Source organism: Branchiostoma belcheri, unplaced genomic scaffold, assembly GCF_001625305.1.
Source record: "Branchiostoma belcheri isolate BF01 breed outbred unplaced genomic scaffold, Haploidv18h27 scaffold84, whole genome shotgun sequence".
NCBI lineage: Eukaryota > Metazoa > Chordata > Leptocardii > Amphioxiformes > Branchiostomatidae > Branchiostoma > Branchiostoma belcheri.
The window spans coordinates 1,318,766-1,340,496 of record NW_017804509.1 but is presented as its reverse complement, the minus strand read 5'-3'; the positions used below and the strand labels follow the sequence as shown (position 1 = coordinate 1,340,496).

The 21,731-nt window shown below is 41.4% G+C and overlaps 2 protein-coding genes across 3 annotated transcripts in view; one reads left to right on the top strand and one right to left on the bottom strand.

The window, feature by feature from the left end:
* LOC109486938 (oxysterols receptor LXR-alpha-like) overlaps positions 1–10,979 on the bottom strand; it is a 48,307-nt gene extending 37,328 nt beyond the window's left edge. The window contains exons 1-2 of one of the 2 annotated variants that reach the window (XM_019790844.1): positions 10,854–10,979; positions 434–576 (exon numbers count right to left, since the gene is read on the bottom strand). In XM_019790844.1, coding sequence (XP_019646403.1) covers positions 434–488 — 55 coding nt within the window. In that variant the 5' untranslated portion in view covers positions 489–576; positions 10,854–10,979. The remainder of the gene's footprint in view (positions 1–433; positions 577–10,853) is intronic. The other variant, XM_019790843.1, reaches the window with a different exon arrangement.
* Positions 10,980–12,050: 1,071 nt separating this feature from the next.
* On the top strand, positions 12,051–18,050 carry LOC109486955 (prostatic acid phosphatase-like). The gene is made up of 10 exons (XM_019790868.1): positions 12,051–12,167; positions 12,400–12,492; positions 12,906–13,058; positions 13,614–13,715; positions 14,463–14,555; positions 15,178–15,301; positions 15,875–15,966; positions 16,710–16,816; positions 17,141–17,319; positions 17,730–18,050. The coding sequence occupies exons 1-10, from the start codon at positions 12,051–12,053 to the stop codon at positions 17,861–17,863; spliced, it is 1,194 nt and encodes a 397-aa protein (XP_019646427.1). The 3' UTR covers positions 17,864–18,050.
* Positions 18,051–21,731: the final 3,681 nt, after the last annotated feature.

Sequence of the window (21,731 nt, the reverse complement as noted above, 5' to 3'; positions counted from 1 at the left end):
AAATCCCGCAGGAGATCCCGCAAACTCCCGCAGGAGATCCCGCAAACTCCCGCGGAAGATCCCGCAAACTCCCGCGTGATATCCCGCAAACTCCCGCGGGATCTCCCGCGGGACTTGATGCTTATCCCGAGATCTGTACTGTATAATGTCCTTGCTTCCAGGGAAAAACTTTAACAAGGAGCCCTTTCCATCTGGGATAGCCTTCAGTCTGGCCACCTGGCTATAACAACCACTTTTCATGGTCCCTAGATGTTATTAGCACCAGGCAACCTGCCTAAGAAGACCACCTGTACAAGAGGACCACTTAAGATGTACCTCAGTCCCCAGGGTGGTCTTAATAGGCAGGTTATAAGACCATTTTACATGTACCTCAGTCCCCTGGGTGGCCTTACTATACAGGTTCAACTGTACATATTTATGATTGTGGACGTACCTGTTGTTGTGTCGGCCGTTGCCGGAACAATAACCCCACTCGGAGAGATGTTCATCGTTGTTGTTTACTTCTGGGTCGTTGTTGTTTATTTCCGTTCCTCCGGGAATAATTCTGGCTTCCAGTGACTGGGCATCAGTTCAGACCTGCACAAAACGGGAAGGAAAAATTTTAAATTAGTCCATCAATTAATCAAATCATTGAAACAATTATTCACACCAAATCAAATGAAATTTCCGACAAATAAATTTGGATTCCGATCAAGTTTTTTTTTAACATGTTGGATCAAGAGCTGCAGTACAGCCCAGAACCACTAGAGGGAGTCATGGCAAGGGTCATGTTCAACGTGGAAGACCTGACATGGCTAGTCTGCATTTCAGTAAATTGGACAAGACCTTGCACATACACACACACAGACACACACGCACGCATGCACCCACAGACACGCACAGACACACACACACACACAGACACACACACACACACAGACACACACGCACGCATGCACCCACACACACGCACAGACACACACACACACACAGACACACACACACGCACGCAAGCTCTCACACGCGCGCACACACACACACACGCGCGCACAGACATACACACACACACACATTAATGAACTCCGATATGGCATATGAGATTGATAGAAAGGCTATGATCTTCCCCACCAACCTCTGCTTAGAGAGTAAGACTAACTAAGAATAGTAAGAAATACTAAGATATGGGAGCATTGAGAGGGCTGGGTACCTTTTTAGTAAGTTGGACCTGATTACCAGACCTTCCACACACACACACACATGTACAGTAATGAACTAATGACTAATGGGCACTGCTGCATGTAATGGGGTCAGTGCAGCACCTGGGTTCTACACGGAGAATGGCACGAATACGCTATTGTGGGTCAGGTGGCGTAACAGCAAATTATTCAGCTTAGAACCAAGAGGTCATGTCTGGTTCCAAATCTGTGATTCGACAAATAAAACTGGTTGGACCTTGACTTGGACTTCAACCCTTTGAAGTAACCCGATTAGTCAGGACTGGTGATATATAGATAATACAGCATAAAAAGCTGGGATTCGAACCCTCAACCTTCCGGTCCTGAAGCATGCATGGTTACTAGCCGCTGAACCACACATGCCAAATATGGTCAGACAAATAACTGGTGAGGTCGTAAGGTCAGAGAAAGGTCGCATCGCTCATTTGTCTTAGACAGCTTCTAAGAACACTTAAACCCACTTCTAAGGAAAAAGAAGACTATTAAAGAACCCCAGTGATGTGACCTTGAACGTGTCACCTTTCCCTCACAGAGAGGTCATGACAAGGTCAGCTGACAGAGGTCGTGATAAGGTCGCTCCAGCTATAAACCTGAAAGTGAGATGATAACAGACCAGGCTGTACATGTGACGGGCTGGGCTGGGCTCGCTGAAGGGGGGCCAACAGAAGGGGCCAGATTCAGGGGGCAAACCAGTGATCGTGAAGGGGTCCAACTAAAGGGGCCAGGTTCAGGGGGCCAGGATAGGGGCCAAACTAGTAAAGGGGTCCAACTTAAGGGGCAAGCTTAGGGGGCCGACTAAAAGGGGCCAGACTGGGACTCCTTTTTTTGATTCTGTTATACCCCAATTAAAAATGGGCCTCAAACCTGCAATGAGCGGTAAAGACCTTACAGAAGATTGTATGGAACAGGAGGGAGGCCCACACTAGACAGGCTCACAAGCTGGTAGTACTGAGAAAAGGAGGTACACAACACATCAACATGGATGTGTCCTTTCTAACCACAATGGTTATACCATATAAATTTCAGAATTTGGGACGTAATACATGGATAAAAATCTAATATTGTTTATCTCAATGGTTCCTGATTTCACCCTTAGACCAAATTTACTGTTAACCCACAAACATCAAAAATCCATGATTCACACCTTATATATCTGAGGTATCCTCCCTTCCAGTGCTGGTAATACAGAATTACTAATATACATGTACACAGAAGTCAGAACGTTCTAATGCTCTACTTGATATGTACATGTAATTAACTCCAAGGAATGGGTCAAGACATCATTAAAATCCCATCCATCTTAAAGTTAAAAAACCAAACCCACAACAGACCATGTCGTCAGGAAGCGTAGTGGATTGCTCATTCCTTGACAAAGACTGGAGTTGTACAGTCGAAAATTTGGGTGAGTCCAATTTGTTGTGTTAGGAATTACAGTTTAAACTTGCTTCATAATGATTTCTACCAACACAGATGAACTTTTAAGATAACAACAGACTGTCAAGGAGCAGTTTTTTAAAGTAAACTGTTGGGGTTATATAAACATCGAGACCATTCTTCACTTGAAACAGTCAACGGTACTAGATAAGCCGACCTCTGACCTCTGTCCTCACACGACCCCGTGGTTACCATGGTGATGACATGTGATTGACGCCCCCTCAGCTGTCGTGAGGGAAGCTGGGAGATCAGGTTTCTAAACCAGTTGGGAGTGAGCTGGGCTATATATAAATGATATTGTAAACGACCTAAAACCTCCCATAGATTGCAAAATCTGTGCTGCAAAATGAAGAAAACATTGCCATCGGGCATCGTCAAGTGTTATATGTGGCCAAAGTTTTGCCCAAACAACACTGCAATTTGTATAAGCCAAGCAACATGCAATTTTGTATATGCCATGGGTTTAGGTCCTGACTTATGAGTCCGGAGCTGAACCTAAACCTCTGGACTTGAATCCGTTTTTCTTACATTTAGTTTTCTTTTTTTACTTTTTATTTAAAGAGAGAAATCGAGTGTAAAACTGACCTGACAGAATGAGGACAGTTTGAGCATCCATTCTGCCTTGCTTGATTGTCATAATTAGACATAATCAACTAACGAAGAAATCGGGGCACTGGACTAATTAATGTCTGTGCATTTCTTACAGGAGTAATAAGTGGATCTACATGTAAGGAGGGCAAGACATGCTGAAAACAGAATACAATCATATTATTATCTTAATGATACTACAACAAAATTAAAAATTCCATGGTCTGCTCTGTTATTTTTTACTCAAACACATTCATACTATATGGTGACAGGAATCCCTACTGCTATGAAATTGCAACATGATGTAATCCAACACTAGTTACCATGGTGACAGACAGTCTAGCTCAGGTCATTGACCATATTTGTTTGGAGAAGAAGAGGAAGAAACTGAGCAAAAAATTTTGTTTTCCTTTGGTAAACATTTATATTAATCAAAGAAAATGAATGAAAATTTAGGAAACAACAACATTGATGAATATACTAAGACCAAGTATCATATTACTGACACAATGTAACCTGAGACTCCACATAAAAGTGAGACCAGCTGTGGCATACTTAAGAATCACTTTCACTGATTACAGAAGTACTCTCACTAAAGAACAACATGGTAACCTGAGCCATTATCACAGCTGACAACTCTCTCATCATCAGGTAAGTGAGAGGTGACCTATGTGGTCCTGATGGATCAGTGTGACCACAAAAAGCTCAGAACTGAAGCTTTAATGTCAGACAGATTATCTCTGATCTGCACATCTAAAACTTAACCACTGTTTGATCCCAGAGATTCAAGCTAAAGTACAAAATTGCTGCCGAATTATTCAAAGAACTCTGGGGTCAGTTTGAAAGGTAAAGGCTAAAGCAATTGATCAGCCTTTTCTGGGGCTTTTGCTTATTTTAGTTTTCATCTTCTTATATAACAGCTACAGACGTCTATATAATAAAAACAACAACATGAATGTTCAGTTCGGTTCATCTAGATACAAAATTGCTGCAGAGTCAGTCAAAGAATTCTGGGGTCAGTTTGAAAGGCTTGAAAAGCCTGATACGAAAATAAAGGAGCAGCTTTTTTGGGTCTTCAGTCCTGTTCTTACAAAATTATGCTTACGTATATTACCTTTTACATCCTGCAGGTACATAAAGGAAATTAGCAGTACTATTGTTATGTTCAGTTCTGTTCTTCAGTGTTCTTGGTTATACAATTCTTTTAAGATTAGATCTGAGAGCCTAAAAGCAGCACAGCCACTTCAAGAAACATTCCTTACAGGAAAACAGACTCCTTGGAGACCTGCAGGTGTGACTGAAGGAAAAACAGACCTTCTACATACGGAATTCAATAAAAAAAACTTGCAGGCCCCAGCCTTTTTTGGTGGATCCCTGCAAGGGAATTTTTTGAGCTGATCGACCTTTTCTAGCTCCATGATCTGACACCAGAGTGATAAAACGTTGTACAATCGGTTTTCCAACATTGACATTGAAAATAAAAGTGTCCAAGTTTTATGAATATGAATATACCTAAGGAGCTCTTTGATCTAAGTTGGATCACTTTGAAGATCAAGAAAAGTCAGGAAAAAAAAAAGATAATCCCTACCTACCGACCATAATTTTTTCAAGACTGAAACAATTATTTTTTCCTAGGTCTTCATACTGGCAGACTGTATGGTGTAAGTACTATAACCGACAGTGGCATGTGCCTGCACAGCTAATATATTACCTGTACATCTACAGACTACAGACTGTTACTGCAACGTGCCAATAAACATGCAAATCCAGACGACCTTGGTCTGGTGATGGTGACCTCTGTCGTGTGACCTTCAGCTGACCCCTCAGGCTGGCAGGTGGAAGATTTGATTCTTCAGACAATAATAACATTTTACAATCACTGAGGCCAGGACAATTTCATTTGTTGGTTTACAGATTTTAATATCAAAAAATTATTCTGACCAGAAGATCAACCTTGGTTCACACAGTTTTAGGGAGTGGATATAATAGACGTTTTCAAGTTTTCTACAGCTTCAAATTTTATGGCAAAAATTGACATCACAGGTAAGAAATACAAAAACATGCAAAGTATAAAATCAAAAAGGCAAAAAGTCTGGTGAGGTTTTACCGGGGTACTACTGTTATGGTATCAACATTGATCTAGCCAAAGGCAAAGTCCATGTTTTTGCATCCTCTGCTAGTCAACCAATAAGTAATATTTTTAAGTCTAAGGTCAACAAACATCTGTCCTCACTGTCTGTACAGTAACCAAAAACATTTTAAGTGGCTCTCATGAGCCTTGTTTTGTGGTGAACCATGAAGTGAATAAAAAAAAATTAGCTTTGATACACAAACACTCTGTGAACATTGACACATAAACCTATAAACAACTCATATTTGTCTGTACTCTGCATTCTTAACAGGCACAGGACACATCACAGAGTCACCAGCTATATCCTTACCTGAGCTAGACTATAAACTACCAAGATATCATCTTCATCATACCAACATATCCATAACCTAGGTAGTCTTGGACCAAACCACTTTCATCAAAACAGACTTCAAAAATAAGCATCGAAACAATTACATAATTTCTGATAAATATCAATATACATGCACATGTATGCAACCCTACACACCAAAAAATAGGTTTATAACAAAACAAAAAGGTAAAAATGAGTAAAAATGATGAATTTTGTGCGGTAATTCAGCCTGACGTTCTTCCCCCAGACATAACCTTGACTCCTCAGCCTGTCCCATATCTAGGTCTCACGTACAAACCAGCCTGGGACTACAGCGGGCTGGTTAGGCCCAGGGAAATAATGTTGTGTTTCCTGTTTCAGTCCTGGAAAAATCTAAGAGTACGTTGGTAGGGGTTATCTTTGTTGTATTATTATTAGACTTTGATAATCTCTACTCATCCAATTTGTGATTTAGCTTATACAGTTTAACCAAGTAAAATGTGCAGACTGTATACAATCATTATCTTATGTACGCCAAAAAAACAGTTACTCAAGCAACTGGATATGGCTTTGGAAACAGTCAGACGTTTCAGGTAGCATCCACTAGCTTTCATCAGTGACACTAAGACTAGTAAGAGACTGCAGGAGAAATGCAGGTTTATAAGCACAAACTGTTGATCTGTTTATCTTATGTACTGTCAATAGAGCTGTCCAACATTCCCTGTAACTGTACATCAGTAAGACAGATTTAGGCCACACCAATCTAATTTGTTGGTTCTTGCTTTTTCGAAATCAGAAAAAAATGAAGAGGCGAATCCGATAACCAACAAATTAAATCGGTGTGGCCTAAGACAGATTTATAAGGCTAACTACACAAGGCCACATGTATGTAGTAACCTTACACATGCCAGACAAGACAACTTCATGCCAGTTAAACCTGTCAGTCTGTGTGATTTATGTACTGTTTTATACACCCAAGGCTGCAGCATGCACGTACATGTACACTGTAGGGTTCACTGTCAAGCCTGTTATGTTTACAAAGGCTTAATTTTAACATTGTGGCAGAACACAGATCTCTGTTGTCATAAAAAAAAAAGAAATATATATATATATATGTAATGTAAATTAGCACAATACTTCAGACTCAACAATATACATCTGCTTTTGCTAATTAATTAAGTCATCATCAAGAGAAAAAGCCTTGCTGAATTCTAATTTACATGTCAGAAAATTTGTCTAAAATTTTAGGGGATCATATTTCCTACTCAATCATGATCCAAGTTGTATTCTGTGTCTACCATCGTATTTTCTACTCCATACCCAGGGCTGGAAATACTGGGTGCACTCAAATATTTTTGTAGGCATTTTTAACATTAGAGGTGTATAATAGTATACCGGATATTCTTGGTCTCTAAGTATCAGAAAAATAATAAAATCTCTGTTGTAGTAATGTTTCAGATTTTGACGTTAGGTCTCATTTCAGATTCAAGCTCAGAAGAGGAGCAGTAATATCTGCAATCAGGTTTTGTTTCATACGGTGCACCTAATATTTTAGGTTGGGTGCACCAGTACACCTATTCCCCAAACATGAATTTCAAGCCCTGATACCTGAAAAAAAAAGTGGTAGTGGGAGGATAGATGTATATGTCCGCAGAGGGACCCAACCTTAACCCCCTCATGTCAGTGCCTGTAGGATTCACCTGTGACAGTGTGAAGGTTAAACCCTGCCTGTCCTGTCTGCCGACCCTGTCCTGAAAACTGGGCACTTCACGTGTACGGTACTCTCCAAGCAGAGGTTGTGGGGGAATGATCGTTACATTTTTATATATGGCCGTTTTTGTTTGTCGCTACCCCCACCGGTGGCCGACGACCTTCTCTGGCTATTGGATACTGCCTGGCCAATTTTATACTGTCTTTTTGCCACCGATAGGGATCTGCTTGGAGATTAGTGTATGGTACAAGCTTCAGGGAGAACAAAAAGTCAAACCTCATAATAGCTAGCATATATATAACTAGTAGTAGCAGTAGAAGTATAATACTATAAGTTTTCACCAGACAGTAGTTTCCAGTCTCCTGTTACTGCATTGCAATGAGTATTATACTTGATTGTAAAAGCAATTAGCATGCGCATTCGGGCATGATTTTGCAAATAAAGTTTCATTAAATAAATCCTAATGTCCTAATAAATCCATCTGACCTCCACAAGAGAACTCCAGAGGTGTCGAGACTGACCAACAGCCAAAGAAGAGAAGACGATTCTGTACAAAGTAACTATCAGACTGGTGGTGAGGTCAGACAATCTACCGTTTTAGTAATCTGTGGTTCTTGTCTGCCTCACCCACATCTACATAAATGCATGACCTGACTTGTGGATGTCCCAGTTTCTCTGATTAGACTGAACACTAGAATCAACCCAAACTGGGCCACAGAATAACCAACATTTCCGGTACGGTAGATAACTAAATCAGGAACTCAGTCTCAAACATCATTTCTGGCAGAAATTGGCACATTTTGTTACCCATTTTTCTCATCCATGAGATTTTTATCTACAGTAAAGTGTAGAGCAGACAGTATATAGATAATACAACATGTGGATGACCCAAATTCTACAGCCTGACCACAAGCAAATAAAACATCTAGGTTACACAAGATAGCACGGCCTTTTCAAAAACCATGTCAGGCTTATTTCTTGCATGTTATCAGGTTTCATAATGCTCAAGCATCACGGTGGTCAATCCAAAAAAAGGGAAAGAAATTCTTGGGTCAGCGGTTTTTGCTGGGGTTCGTTAGGAACTGGAAATACAACTTTTTTTTTCTGGGCCTAATTATAATAATAGTTGTTTATTGCAAATTCCTGCCCGAGGGCTAATTGCATACATTGACAAGAAAATGTGGTGATACATGTATAAGACTATTTGCTGACATGAACTTCTACGTGTACGATATATTTATCGAACCTACTATCTCTACTTAAATCTAATAACGTTGGTATACATACAGGATAAAAAGTAAATATGCAATATGTGAACAGGTAATAGGAACAATGTAACTGCTATTCTAATCTATTCTATCTTATTCAACTATTCTTGTCATGCTATTAGGGGGTTTGACTTCTTCTCAGGAGGCAGTGGGAGATGAATTGTCCGACTCTTTGAAAAATAAAGGGGTTGGTGGACTTTAGCAATAATATAGTCTTTTGTTGTTGGTTGAGATATGAAAAACTTGGGGAAATATTGGCGACATCTTTGAATAACTTTTTTCTTTCAAAATCGTAATGAGGACACTGACAGATAAAATGCATTTCATCTTCCACTGCTCCCTCTGTACAGTATTTACATAATCTTTCGTTTACAGGCAGTTTCTTATATCTTCCTCTCTCTATCTCTAATGTGTGAGCGCTTAGTCTCATTTTACATAGAGATGATCTTAGCTCAAAGTCAGGGTGATGCAGATAGGTTTCCATATTGTAGTCAGATTTTAGTTTTCTATACAATCTTAATTTGCCGCTATTGATAGATAAATTGTGGAGGAAGGTTTGAATATACATGTCTGTTAGTCTTTTTCTCAACGATATACAAACAAATCTATTGTTTACATGTAGATTGCTATTTTGCCAAATGAACGAGTTACCACTATTGTCGAGTATCTCTTTCACGTGGCATAACCAGTTTTTCTTGTTGCCGTTTAACATATCATGTTGTTGAGACAATAGAGCATCCACTTGTAGTGGATGTGTGCAGAAATCTAGTTGTCTTAGCCGTAACCAGTACTTAACAACCCTGACTGAAACATCTATATCTAGGGGAAATCTGCCGAGTTCAGCTTTACATGCTATGTTGCTGGCGTTTCTGTGAATACCGAGAATGTTTTTACAGAAACGGTTATGTATGACCCATCGCTGAGTTTCCCTGGATTTTCCGCTATGTTAAAACACACTGCTGACCCAGTTTGTGTTCTTGTGAGATAACATTTGAACATGTCAGCAAAAACCCAGTACACAGCTCTCTGTATGGAGGGATGGAACCTGGGGCACATACTAGTAAATCAAATGATTAACCTTCACATGCCAGGCTAGGGCTGGAAATACTGGGTGCATGTGCACCTTTATTTAATAGTGCACCCAAATTTGGAGCTCTGCACCCAATTTTTTTCTGTAGGTGCACCCAAATATTTTCTTAGGTTTAACATATGTACATTGTAAAGATGTTAAATGTATAGTAGTAATTTACTCTGACTGTCACCTCTACTCTCTACTTTAAAATGTCATCTAATTATTCTTACTATTATTATATTAATCCTTTCTTAAAAAAACACTTCTCAATTATACAGACAGTGGCCACACCATAAAATAAAAATTAATAGGTGTAAAAAAAATGCCCTTAAAAGTCAGCACTTTCCTTCTGTTTATCAAAAAAAATCTGTGGTCATGAGCAATTCAATGTTTGGAACAACATTTCCACATTTACCCTACCCAACATTGCACAACAAAAAAACAGGACTTACATAACAAATTCATATAACGTAAACAGGAAGCGGAATATTATTATACACAAAATTTTTCACGTCACTTTCACTAAGATTATATATAAAATCCCCACTTTCCCCGAGTCTGCGCTTTACCGTCCTCACAGCACGTATTAAATAAACTTTCCTCCCGCCGTTTGCGGTGATAATTTTCAGTCCTTTAATTTTCCCGGCCGGTGTTTATTGCGATAACGGACCACCCCGCGACGCGACGGGAATATTGAACTGTACAAATATCATTTTTGGGTGTCCCAGAAACGACCTTAATTTGGTACGGTCTAGACTGGAGACGACCCTTAAGGTTTAACACTTTTGGAACCTACAGACGCAAAAACACGCCGTTTTGTGCGGATCTGGGTCAATTCTAGCACAGGAAATAAAAACCAGTCGGACAGAGATGTTGAAATGTGGTAAAAACCGCAACATTTCCGTACGTTTAACCTTAAGAGACAAAATTTCTGGGGACAAGCACCACAGGTCATACCACACTGACCCCGATTTTTACACCCTAATAAGGGCAAAATACACAAAACAGAGACCTTTTCATGGTTCATTTCTTTCTTGCGGATGCTATAAACTAGAGCTAGAAGTAATACCAGCCCCGATTTGGGTTAAAATAAGACAAAAATGGTGAAAAAAAAGATCCACCCACCTCTAGACCACCGTGGCTCGGTCCGCCATCTTTGTTTCCCCAGCCTCGGTCTGGCGCAGAGTAAACAACCAGGGCCCCCTAGGTCACCGACCTTTTGCCGGATGAGGACAACCTAACCTACAGGTCAAAAAACGTGACGTAGGCGGCCGGACTAATGGTATTTCAGGGTTTTATATTTCCTAAGAGAACAAATTTCATGCACGCGTGTGAATGAAATTGGCTTTGGTAACTTTCTTGTTGATTTGCCTGTTATTGTTTTTCAACTATGGAAGGAATACAAAAAGGTAGTTGAAAATCTCCATGATCACACATCCTGTATTTCACTGTGTGAAAGTGACAAAATTAAAAAAAAGGAAAATTGCATAGATAGTAGTTTTTTCATTCCCAGCGAATTTAAATTCGACCAAAAAAATTNTAAGTTTTTTTTTTTTAATATTGCTCTTCTGAATCGCACCTTGCACACTCTTGTCCTGGGGTTTAGCAGTGTACTGCAGTTAGCTTTGGGTTCAAGCAGGTTGACTAATTTTTCGATGACACGGCCTTTATTAGCTACAAAATGATAGAATTTCTTATTGAAGACAAAAATAAATGTATCTAAATTATGAATATGACATAATTATCCACCCCTCAACGTAACTTTGGCTGGGAATTGGTCAGTTTCGAGTTCATATCCCACCCCTTGTCGCAAAGTGGTATAACCCAACATGGCGGCCTTCAGCTGGAGTTGTCCTGTTTTCGTGCTGATTTTGGCCGTTTTCTGCGTTTCTTCGCGAGTTCAGGGCGAGAGAACGCTGCAGTTCGTCAGCCTGGTAAGTCTTGCACAGTTTTCTCACGTATCACCGCCCAGTTTGGACGGTAACTTGCAAAAATCGCCACAAACAGACCGGTTCAAGTTACTAGTAGCCCCTGCTAGTAGCCATATCGTGCATAATCTCGTTAACTAGCCTCCATAGCATGCCAAAAACTGGGGGGTCTTTATGATCTGGAGCTTTTATGTGCTATTTTCTGATTGCATATAGATAACATAGCCGGCCTGGTTGAATTACCCCCGAAAACTGGGCTAAATTTTATCAGAAAACGGCCGAAGACCACCAGTTCTATAAGCCTGCTACGGAGGCTAGGAAAAACCTTTACTCTGTGATAGCCTCCGTAGCAGGCTTATAGAACTGGGAGCTCTATACTGCGGCAGACCATGTCATGTGCCATGTTTGTTTACAGGTGTATCGCCATGGCGACCGGTCGCCTGTTCTGAGCTTCCCTAACGACAACAACACAGAGGACACCTGGCCACAGGGCTTCGGGCAACTCTCACAGGTGGGACGTTTGTTCTTCTTTTATCCTGACAATTTTCTCATTTGACCTTGACCTCTGCCCTACATGACCTTGACCTCTGTGCCCTATGACCTGTCTGACCTTCACAACTCTCACATGATGTGCAGCCATTTTTTCTTTGTTTTTTATCATCAATTTTATATATGACCTTGACCCCCATGACCTCTGCCCTGCCCTGCCTGATCTTGACTTCTGTGACCTATGACTTGTGCAGGAGGGGATGCGTCAGCACCATGAGTTGGGGACGTTCCTAAAAGACAGATACGTGAAACCTGACTTCCTCAACTCCTCATATAGCAGATATCAGGTAAGGCAGCATCACTGGGAGGTAACAACCAATCACAGTCCTGTTAGAAAAGTCGTAACAACCAATCACAGCTTAGGGAAGCTTGTTGGTAGCCATTCAGGGCTTGTGGTAAAAGGACCAATCATGGCTTTAAAATAGGTGACGACCAATGGTCGTTTAGAAAAGTCATAAAAATCAATCATAGCTTAGGAAAGAGGTTGCCGACCAGAACTCGTATAAACTGTACATAGCTCAACCGTTCAAACTAGTTCAAGATCACTTGCCCTTGTTTCACCCCCAGTTCCAGGTTTGGAGATCCAGATTTGTCGCAGACTAACCTACAGTTATGTTTATGGAGAATTCTTGCACAAAACATGCTAAACAGACTAATATCTAGTTTAATTTTCTTCACTGTTGTTCCTCCCTCCCCCCAGATCCATGTACAGAGTACAGATGTAGACCGGACCCTGATGAGTGCTCAGGCGGACCTGTCTGGTCTCTTCCCACCGGCCGGGGACCAGGTCTGGAACCCAGACATCGACTGGCAGCCTATCCCTGTACACACCAGGCCAGTAAAAACAGACGAGGTTTGTTTTGTTTTTTTCTTATTTATCACAATCGGTCTGGAACCCAGACATCTGGCAGCCTATACCAGTACACACCAGGCCGGTAACTGCAGATGTGGTGAGAGGGTTGTTTGTTTGTTTGTTTGTTTGTTTTCTTCATATTCATCACAGTCGGTCACTAATGCTATTTGTCGGTTGCTTGACTACTTTGTATGACCACTTGTCTGTTGGACTTTCAAAAAATTTGTCATCACTGATTTGCATATCGATCAATAGTTCGTACTGGAATATTTTCCAAAAAGCAGTTACTCAAGCAACTGGACATGATTTTGGAAACGGTCAGACGTTTCAGGTAGTATCCACTACTAAAGCTTTCGTCAGTGACTGAGAGACCAGAGGAGAATTGCAGGTTTATAAGTACTAACTATTGATTGATATGCAAATAAAGTAAAGACACATTTTTGGAAGTCCAAAAGGAAACAAAACTTAGACAAGTCAAGACAAGATAATGCAAATTAGTCAAAAAGCTTGTTAGATACGGAATATTCTGTAAAATTCCCCTCCCGCTCCGGCCAGGTACTCCGACCGATGGACGTTCCGTGTCCGAAGTACACCAAACTGACGGCAGAATTCCTGCAGACTGACCCGGAACTGAAGAGACTAGAGGAGGAGAACAAAGTGAGATCCTTTTTAGTGCCTGTTTTTTTCTCCGTAAAGGATGTTCATCTTTCAATTAATTTCAAAACAAAATGTGTGTTTGTAATCAATAATATATTGCAAACAAAAGCATTTACTAGTGTTATATCTTGCAGACATAGACACCATCTGGTTTTAGGGGAAATAACATAATCCTCTTCCTGCTGACCAAAGTGTACAATTCTAGTTGTAAAATGCACCCCTAGCAATGAAAGGTCAACTCTGGCCAGGGCTAACTTCACCTGAACACTGGACAACTGAATCTTAGCAGGCAAAAGGTTAATATGGCTGTCTTGTTCAGTGCATGGCACACCCTTTGCAGACCGAGGGTTAACCGGTTTCTCCCCAGGAGTTTTTACAGAACATGCGCCTCTGGACAGGCTGGCAGGAGGAGGTCGACGACCTCAGGATGGCTGACCTCACCTTCGATGCTTTACTCTGTGAGGTAAGGTCAACAAAGGTCACAACATGACCTTCAGGTGACCTCCACATGAGGTAAGGTCAACAGAGGTCACAACATGACCTTCAGCTGACCTTCACATGAGGTAAGGTCAACAGAGGTCACAACATGGTCTTCAGGTGACCTTCAAATGACCTTCAGGTGACCTTTACCTGACCTTCAGGTAGCCTCCACATGCGCATGCTTGCCCTTCCAGCGATCCGCTCTTGTTGTCTTCTTCTCACCTGTCTTTTTTGTTGTTTTTCTGTCCCTCTGCATGGCGTCTGCAGGAGTTTCTTGCAAACGTGACGCGCTGGGCTAACTGGAGCTCCCCGCAACATGTCATGGACACCTGGCAAACTGCTGACCCCCTGCACTGCGAGGTAACCAATCACAGGGCAGGAAATTTGTCAGTAGCCAATCAGGGCTTAGGAAATTTTGTCAGTAGCCAATCAGGGCGAAGTAAAGTTAGTTGGTAGCCAATCAAGGCTAAGGACATTTTGTAAATAGCCAATCAGGGGGAAGGAAAGTTTGTCAGTAACCAATCACGGCTTGGAAAAGTTTGATGGTAGCCAATTGGGGCTTTTGCTAGAAGGACCAATCACAGTTTAGAAATGCTTGTTGCTAGCCAATCAGAGCATGTTTTAGAAGGACCAATCAGGAGTAGAGAAACTTGCACACTTGCTTCTGCCATCTGCATAAAAAAATCATTTATTTTTTAAAATGCTGCCAACTGCTAGCAACCTGCTGAAAAGCTCCATTTGTGTACTAGTAGTATAGAAGTGTTGTCTCGGTAAATTAGACAAACATCAGATATTCTAATGTAATGGTTCTACATGAAATAAGAATAGGAAATAACTCATTGATTAAGAAAAATACATTATGCTACAAAGTAGAATTAACAAAAGTTTAGATGAAGTGAAAAATGCAGAATTCAATTCACCAACTCAAGCCAATCACCGATCCTTTCCATCTGATTTGTTTGTTTGCTTGCTTGTTTACCAGAAAGCCCACAACAGGCCGTTGCCGGGGTGGGCCACGCCCGAGGTTTACGCCCGGTTACAGGAGCTCTCTGCCTTCGGGATGTTTTCTCTGTTCAGGGGGAAGGAACGAAGCCGGCTCACAGGAGGTAGGAAGTACTGAAACTGCACTTTTCAGTTGACTTTTATATGTGTATATATACAATTATTAGTGCTGTGTACCGGTTGAATTTGCTGGACCAGTTTCGGACTTGTAAAAATGTTTAGGTCGAAGTCCAAAAAAACCTAGAAGTCAAGAAGCGATTCCGGACTTATTACAAAAAAAACATGTCATATAACCTTTTTCTTTCCAAACCACCTAAAAGTAAAACCTTCCGTACATTGCAAAATCTGTGCTGCAAATGAAGAAAACATTGCCATTGGGCATCGTCAAGTACCGGCCTCCATGTTATGTGGCCAAAGTTTGCCCAAACAACATTGCAAGGTTGCCAACATGCAATATTGTATATGCCATGGGTTTAGGTCCAGAGTTGAGTTCGGAACTGAACCTAAACATCTGGACATGAATCCGGACCTGAACCTAAATGTGGGTTTAGGTACACAGCACTAATGGTAACTGTTGTAGAAGATCTTATGAACATTCTTTTGTTGTTGTTTGTTGTGTTATACAGTCAACTTCTTTACGAGTTCACGGCTAACCCCTTCCTTCTGCTGTTTGTTAGGAACCCTGCTGGGAGAAATGGTGAAGAACATGACACAAGCGAAGGAAGGGACGCTTCCCGACAGCAGACTCAAACTCATCATGTACTCTGCTGTGAGTTACACCATCTTACATTATTGAAAGGCAAATGCTACTTAAAGGCACCCAATGCAATTTCAGGGCAGCAAAACTGGAAATATTCTGATTAAGGCAATCTTTGTGATATTGACACATACTGTCCCACATTAGCACTGAAACTCATCATGTACTCTGCTGTAAGAGTCATCTTACATACTAGGTACTGTAGGTACGGCAGACTCTCTATTGTAGCAGGCTACAGTAGGTAGTCAGCAGTAGCTGGTGTGGTACACCAAAGGGCAATTATACTCAGGTTATACCGATACAGATATAGTAACCATGGAGGATGTCACCCAGGCTAGTTACGAATGTCAACTTTTAATACTAATAATAGTTATTAACCAGTGTTTCCTTAGAAGGGCAATTGAAGGTAATGACGCCATCCATAGTTATGGTTCCAGAAATCATATTCAGGATGTTTTCATACCCAACTAAAAATATTTAGTACATGTACAGTTCTTTCATGAGAAGACATACAAATTAGAAACCTTAAGATTGATGAATTTGTGATGACATGAACTGAGGTTTGTAACAGGTTAGTAACAGATGAATGTTTAGTTAAGAGTTTTACACAACCAAGTCTTTTATTATATTCAGCAGACGGTCACCAAAACTTTGGCTGAATAAAAGACTTGGTTGTGTAAAAAGAGTCTCTTTACTCAGTGTCTTACCAACCTGATGAAACTATTCACGGATGAATGTTTTTTTACATCCCCCAGCATGACACCACCCTAGCTGCCCTGCACTCTGCACTGGGGACCGTCAACTCTCTACAGCCACCCTACGCATCATGTGTCATGGTCGAGCTGTACAGGGAGGATTCTGGGTAGGTATCCCAGCAGCCACCTGTGTCAGGGAGGATTCTGGGTAGGTATCCCATCATCCTCCTGTGTCATGGTGGAGCTGTACAGGGAGGATTCTGGGTAGGTTTAAAGTTAAAACTTTTGGTCCAACACATTAAGTTCTCTCACCTAGAGCTTTCGACCAGTCACTCTGGTCTTCCTCAGTAGACTGACCCAGTGAAGCTTGTCATGTGGCTTCTTTGAAGTGTGACTGGCAAAGATATTTGTTATCCTGTGTACATGTACAGACATGGTGAAACTATTTACAATTATCATAGAATGTAAACGTCCCATTTTTTTTCCTGTAGTGAGTTCACAGTAGAGGTGTGGTACAGAAATGACACCTCCCGCGATCCATACCAGCTGACTGTGCCAGGCTGCCCAAACCCCTGCAGCTACACACAGTTCCTCAATGCCACACGAGACTCCGTTCCTGTGGACAGGGCAAAGGAGTGTCAGCTTGGGGTCACAGACATCTGGACTATACGTGAGTATTCATGATCAGGTTTACCACATTTGTGGAAGGATTGACATAACAGGTGACTGTCACCTCTCCAAGATGTCAAACTGAGACCAAACTGTAAGGTTTGAACCACTCACACTGGGAAGGTCCCCTACTCTTTTCAATAAGTGTGGTGAGTTCTTCTTCTTTTTTTTTTTTGCTATCCCCAAATGCAGGACCTCCATTTAATGTCCTATCCGAGGGACGCCTCAAACCGAAGCTAGGTACTCATTTCGTTCTGACTCTGAGTGAAGTGAGGTTAGTCATGTTTTCTCAAGGGCACAAGATTGGCGGCATGGCAGGGTTCGAACCCATATAAGAATTTCTGGGGAGACCCCTGCTGTAAATAGCCCGTTTCTATGGCAACCCTGACTGCCCCGTTCCTCACCCTGCAGAGGTGATCGCTGGGGTGGCGGCCGGAGCGTTTATCGTCATGGCGATCGGTATCTTCGTGCTGGTTGGCTGCGTGCGGCGGTACAAGCGTCGGGACCAGTACCTGCGAGACTGGGGCTCCAGCGAAACCATCTGACTCATGGACATCGACAGGGAGGACCTCGAAGACGTCCTGTTTGAGGCTAAACCTGGGGAAACAGACGGCCTGGAGGATGGAAGGGTTTGAGGCTATGTGCAGGGCTCGAAAATTTAGGCTGGGACAACTAAAAAGACACTTTGGGACATTTTGGGGACTCTAGAAAAATAATCAACATCAGAATGTCAGCCCTTCTTTTGTTTATCAGGCACACGTCCCAACTTTTGGATCCGGAAAAGTCCCCCCAAATTTCCTGTCAACTCTGCAATTATAGTGCACCTGGGAGTGGACACAAGCAAAATAAAGTTGAAGTCATACAATACTTCTGAAAAAAAAACAGGCTGGGACAGTTCATCCTCACTTCGGGACAATTGAAATTTATTCTTGGGACAGTGCTGGGACAATAGGAAGAAAAGTTAATTTCCAGGCTTGTATGTGGGCCAGACTAAGCCTCATGAACCTCAAAAACTTCAGGGTCAAGTCAGGTGATAGGATAGGCAAGAAACTGGTGATAAGAGAGTAATTGTTTTGTTTATGTTTTGCCTTGGTTGCTATGTTATTGTTCTTTGGTTGCTATGCAGTATCCAGTTGCCATGGTGATGATAATGTCTAGCTGACGGTAGGGTCTGGTGCCATAGTTTTAAGTTGGATCGAGTTACAGATTATATAAACTTGCCATTGACTTTTGAATTACTATTGCTAGTATTATAATTATAGATTCACTGTTAACAAATTGTGTAGGAATATTGCACTACAATCAATTAAGTTTGGTATAAACTCAACTTAAATCCAGCCAAATAATTCAGAATATTTCAGATGTGCCACAAAGAATCTTCAATCAAATATTCAGTTAGACATGTACAAATCTACTCAGAGAAAAATAACATCTTCAAAAAAATCTTCCCTACTGCCTTACATGTTAGTCAATAAAGACTTAGAATAAATAAAGAATAAATACACGTAACTCAACTCAGAGACCATGTACTAGTAATGCACTTAACTGACTATATAGTTGTGTAAAAAGTTAAGAATTTGTGAAACTCATTTTTTAAAACATGTATAGTGCAATGATGAAGATACCAGATGTATATTATATATAGAGAGAGATAAATATTGAACGGTCTGATGTTATAAATAGATGAAATACAGAAGAAAAACTGGCTATAGTGTGGGGGATAGAAAATCAAATGTAAAGTTATGAGGAAGTGACCATGTTTAGAAATATTTCTTTTTGAAAAAAGTCAGACGAAAAAGGAAGAGTGTACATTTGAATTACCGGTACTTTTAATGTAGTAACAATGCAAGTGTGTTTAGGTTTGTCATAAAGTATGCTGCAGGACTATTTTTAGCTGTTTTCAGTACTGTTAAAAGGTGTTGATGCATTTTGTAGAAGTGGTAAAACATGTACTGGTACTGGTAGTTATGATTTTGTATGGGCCATATGCTGGGTATGTTGCTTGTAGCATGTTGCTGCAATTGTTAGATGTTTTCTACAGAAAACTGGTGAATTTTTTTCATAATTTGATAGTTTAAATACTGGAGAAAGCCTTTTGTCTGTAACTTGCATCATTTTTGCCATTTTTTTATGGCTCCGACATTTTAAATTTACAATGTGAATAATGTGTGATTAAATTGATGTGACTCAAAGGGACGACAAAGCGTGTTTGTCCATTTTTCGTAGGCCTGTATGTTCAAACGGCTCTTTGTATTATAACAGTAGCGTTAACCCGGGGACGGTCGGCGCGGCACACACCGCGCGTCTCCAGTCACTGCCGGCGGGGGGAAACTCCATGTCCGCCCGCAGAAAACTCCGCCAAGTCTCGGTCATCCTTCAACTTCGACTACTGGGGTCTTACAACAAACTGTAACCTTGCCGTACAGCCTTATAGAAGACCCAGCAACCACTTGATACTCAATAAATAACGTACAATAATCATATGCAGTAGAACACGTCAATCTACCGGGTCACGTAACGGGAATTCTTACGGGAGACCCCGCCGCTAGCCCCCGAGGAAATCTCGCTCCCGACCCGGTGACGGTTTGGTCTCGTTTCCGGTCAAAGGCGTCGCTACATGCCAATCGTCCCCACAGAATGTGTCCGTAGCTGCCTGTGCCACCCAACATTGTCAAAAATTCGCACTGTTTGTCGTGTTTTATTGTGCTAGAGAGTGAGAACTGACAAAAACTCTTCCACACTAGCGTTGTTTCGGCGGGATCAACATGGCGCTAGCGGAACTTTAAGCCGAGTTTACGGTGTTTAACAGTTGTGTGGCGCTTGTCCGACGTTACATCTGACATCTAGAAAGTCTATAAACTACACAGACGATACAATTTAACTTGAAATTACCTTTATTGAGCAATAGATCCCTGTTTCTGTCCATCCATTGAAGGTCAGAACAACCCGATGGTCGCCATTTGTTGAACTGCGTGACAAAAGCGTCGCCCGGCGGAATGTAAAATCATTGCAGCATGAAAAAATCTACAATAGGATTTTACATTGGATTTCTAAAAGCGACCTCCAGCGGTTGTAATCATAAACACATAAAAACGGCAGCGGCAAAATTCTAGCTGATAGCTGATTGGTCGATTTGAAAAAACAACAGCCAATCAGGATTTACAATCGATTGTTTTATGGCACCCCTAATACTCATAGAAACAAGAAAAGTGATTGGCTACAGGATATGGCAAATCAACCAATCAATAGCTACTAAATGAAGGGCAAGCATGGGGACGTGAATCTACGAAGTTTTGGTGCTTATAAGCATGAAAACTCGATAAAATCACGTTGTTCTCTACAAACTAAAGGTACCCGATGAATTTACATGTAAATAATAGGCTTATTCTGTCAAATTGAGGGTCTTGAAACGCGTTAGATCGTCACATTTGGCCCATTTGAACGATGGCAGCTGGTCGCTTCCGAAACTACGTAGTTCGCGCCCATACGAGAACCCGACTGGGGGGTAACTTGACGGTCTGAAAGCACCAAGACTTCGCAATGGAAACCGTTTTCACGTAATTTGTAGAACGATAGTGCATATGATTATTGTAAAGTGTCGCCAGACTCTCTGAATCTAGCGTAAAACGAAGCTGGCCTCCGTGAGATGAGTGGGGAGGGGTGATTGGGACTCCTCCATACATACTCTTCAATTGGTAGATGCTGATTAGTCAATAAAATGAATTGCCAATTCACGATAGGCTGGTAATTTAGATTTGCGGGAAACTGTGTAAGGTTCCCGTACGTACCTTAGAAGCTCAATGCTGATTGGTTCTTACCGCCCAATGGCAAGGCACAACGATCTTGAATGCCCTCTCTGATTGGTTGATTGCTATCTCCAGGACCCAATCACTTCTCTTGTTTCTTTGAACATTAGGAATGCCATAAAACGATCGATTGTATATCCTGATTGGCTATTATTTTTTCAAACTAACCAATCAGCTATCAGCTGTAATTTTGCCCTCACCGTTCTTGTGTCTGCAGTGATTTTGTATTCCGCTAGAAGATGAGACGGCGCTTTTGACACGCAGCCGAGTTAGACGAAGTTCAACAAATAATATGGCGACCATTGGGTTGTTCTGACCTTCAAATTGATGAACAGAACAGGGAACCATTGCTCAATAAAGGTAATTTACAGTTAAATTGTATCGTCTGTGTAGTTTATAGACTTTCTAGATGTCAGATGTAACGTCGGACAAGCGCCACACAACTGTTAAACGCCGTAAACTCGCCCCAAGTTCCGCTAGCGCCATGTAATCTCCAAGCAGATCATACGGTGGCAAGGCAGTATCCATTGGCCAGAGGAGTGTCCATTTAATCTCCAAGCAGATCATACGGTGGCAAGGCAGTATCCATTGGCCAGAGGTGGCTAAT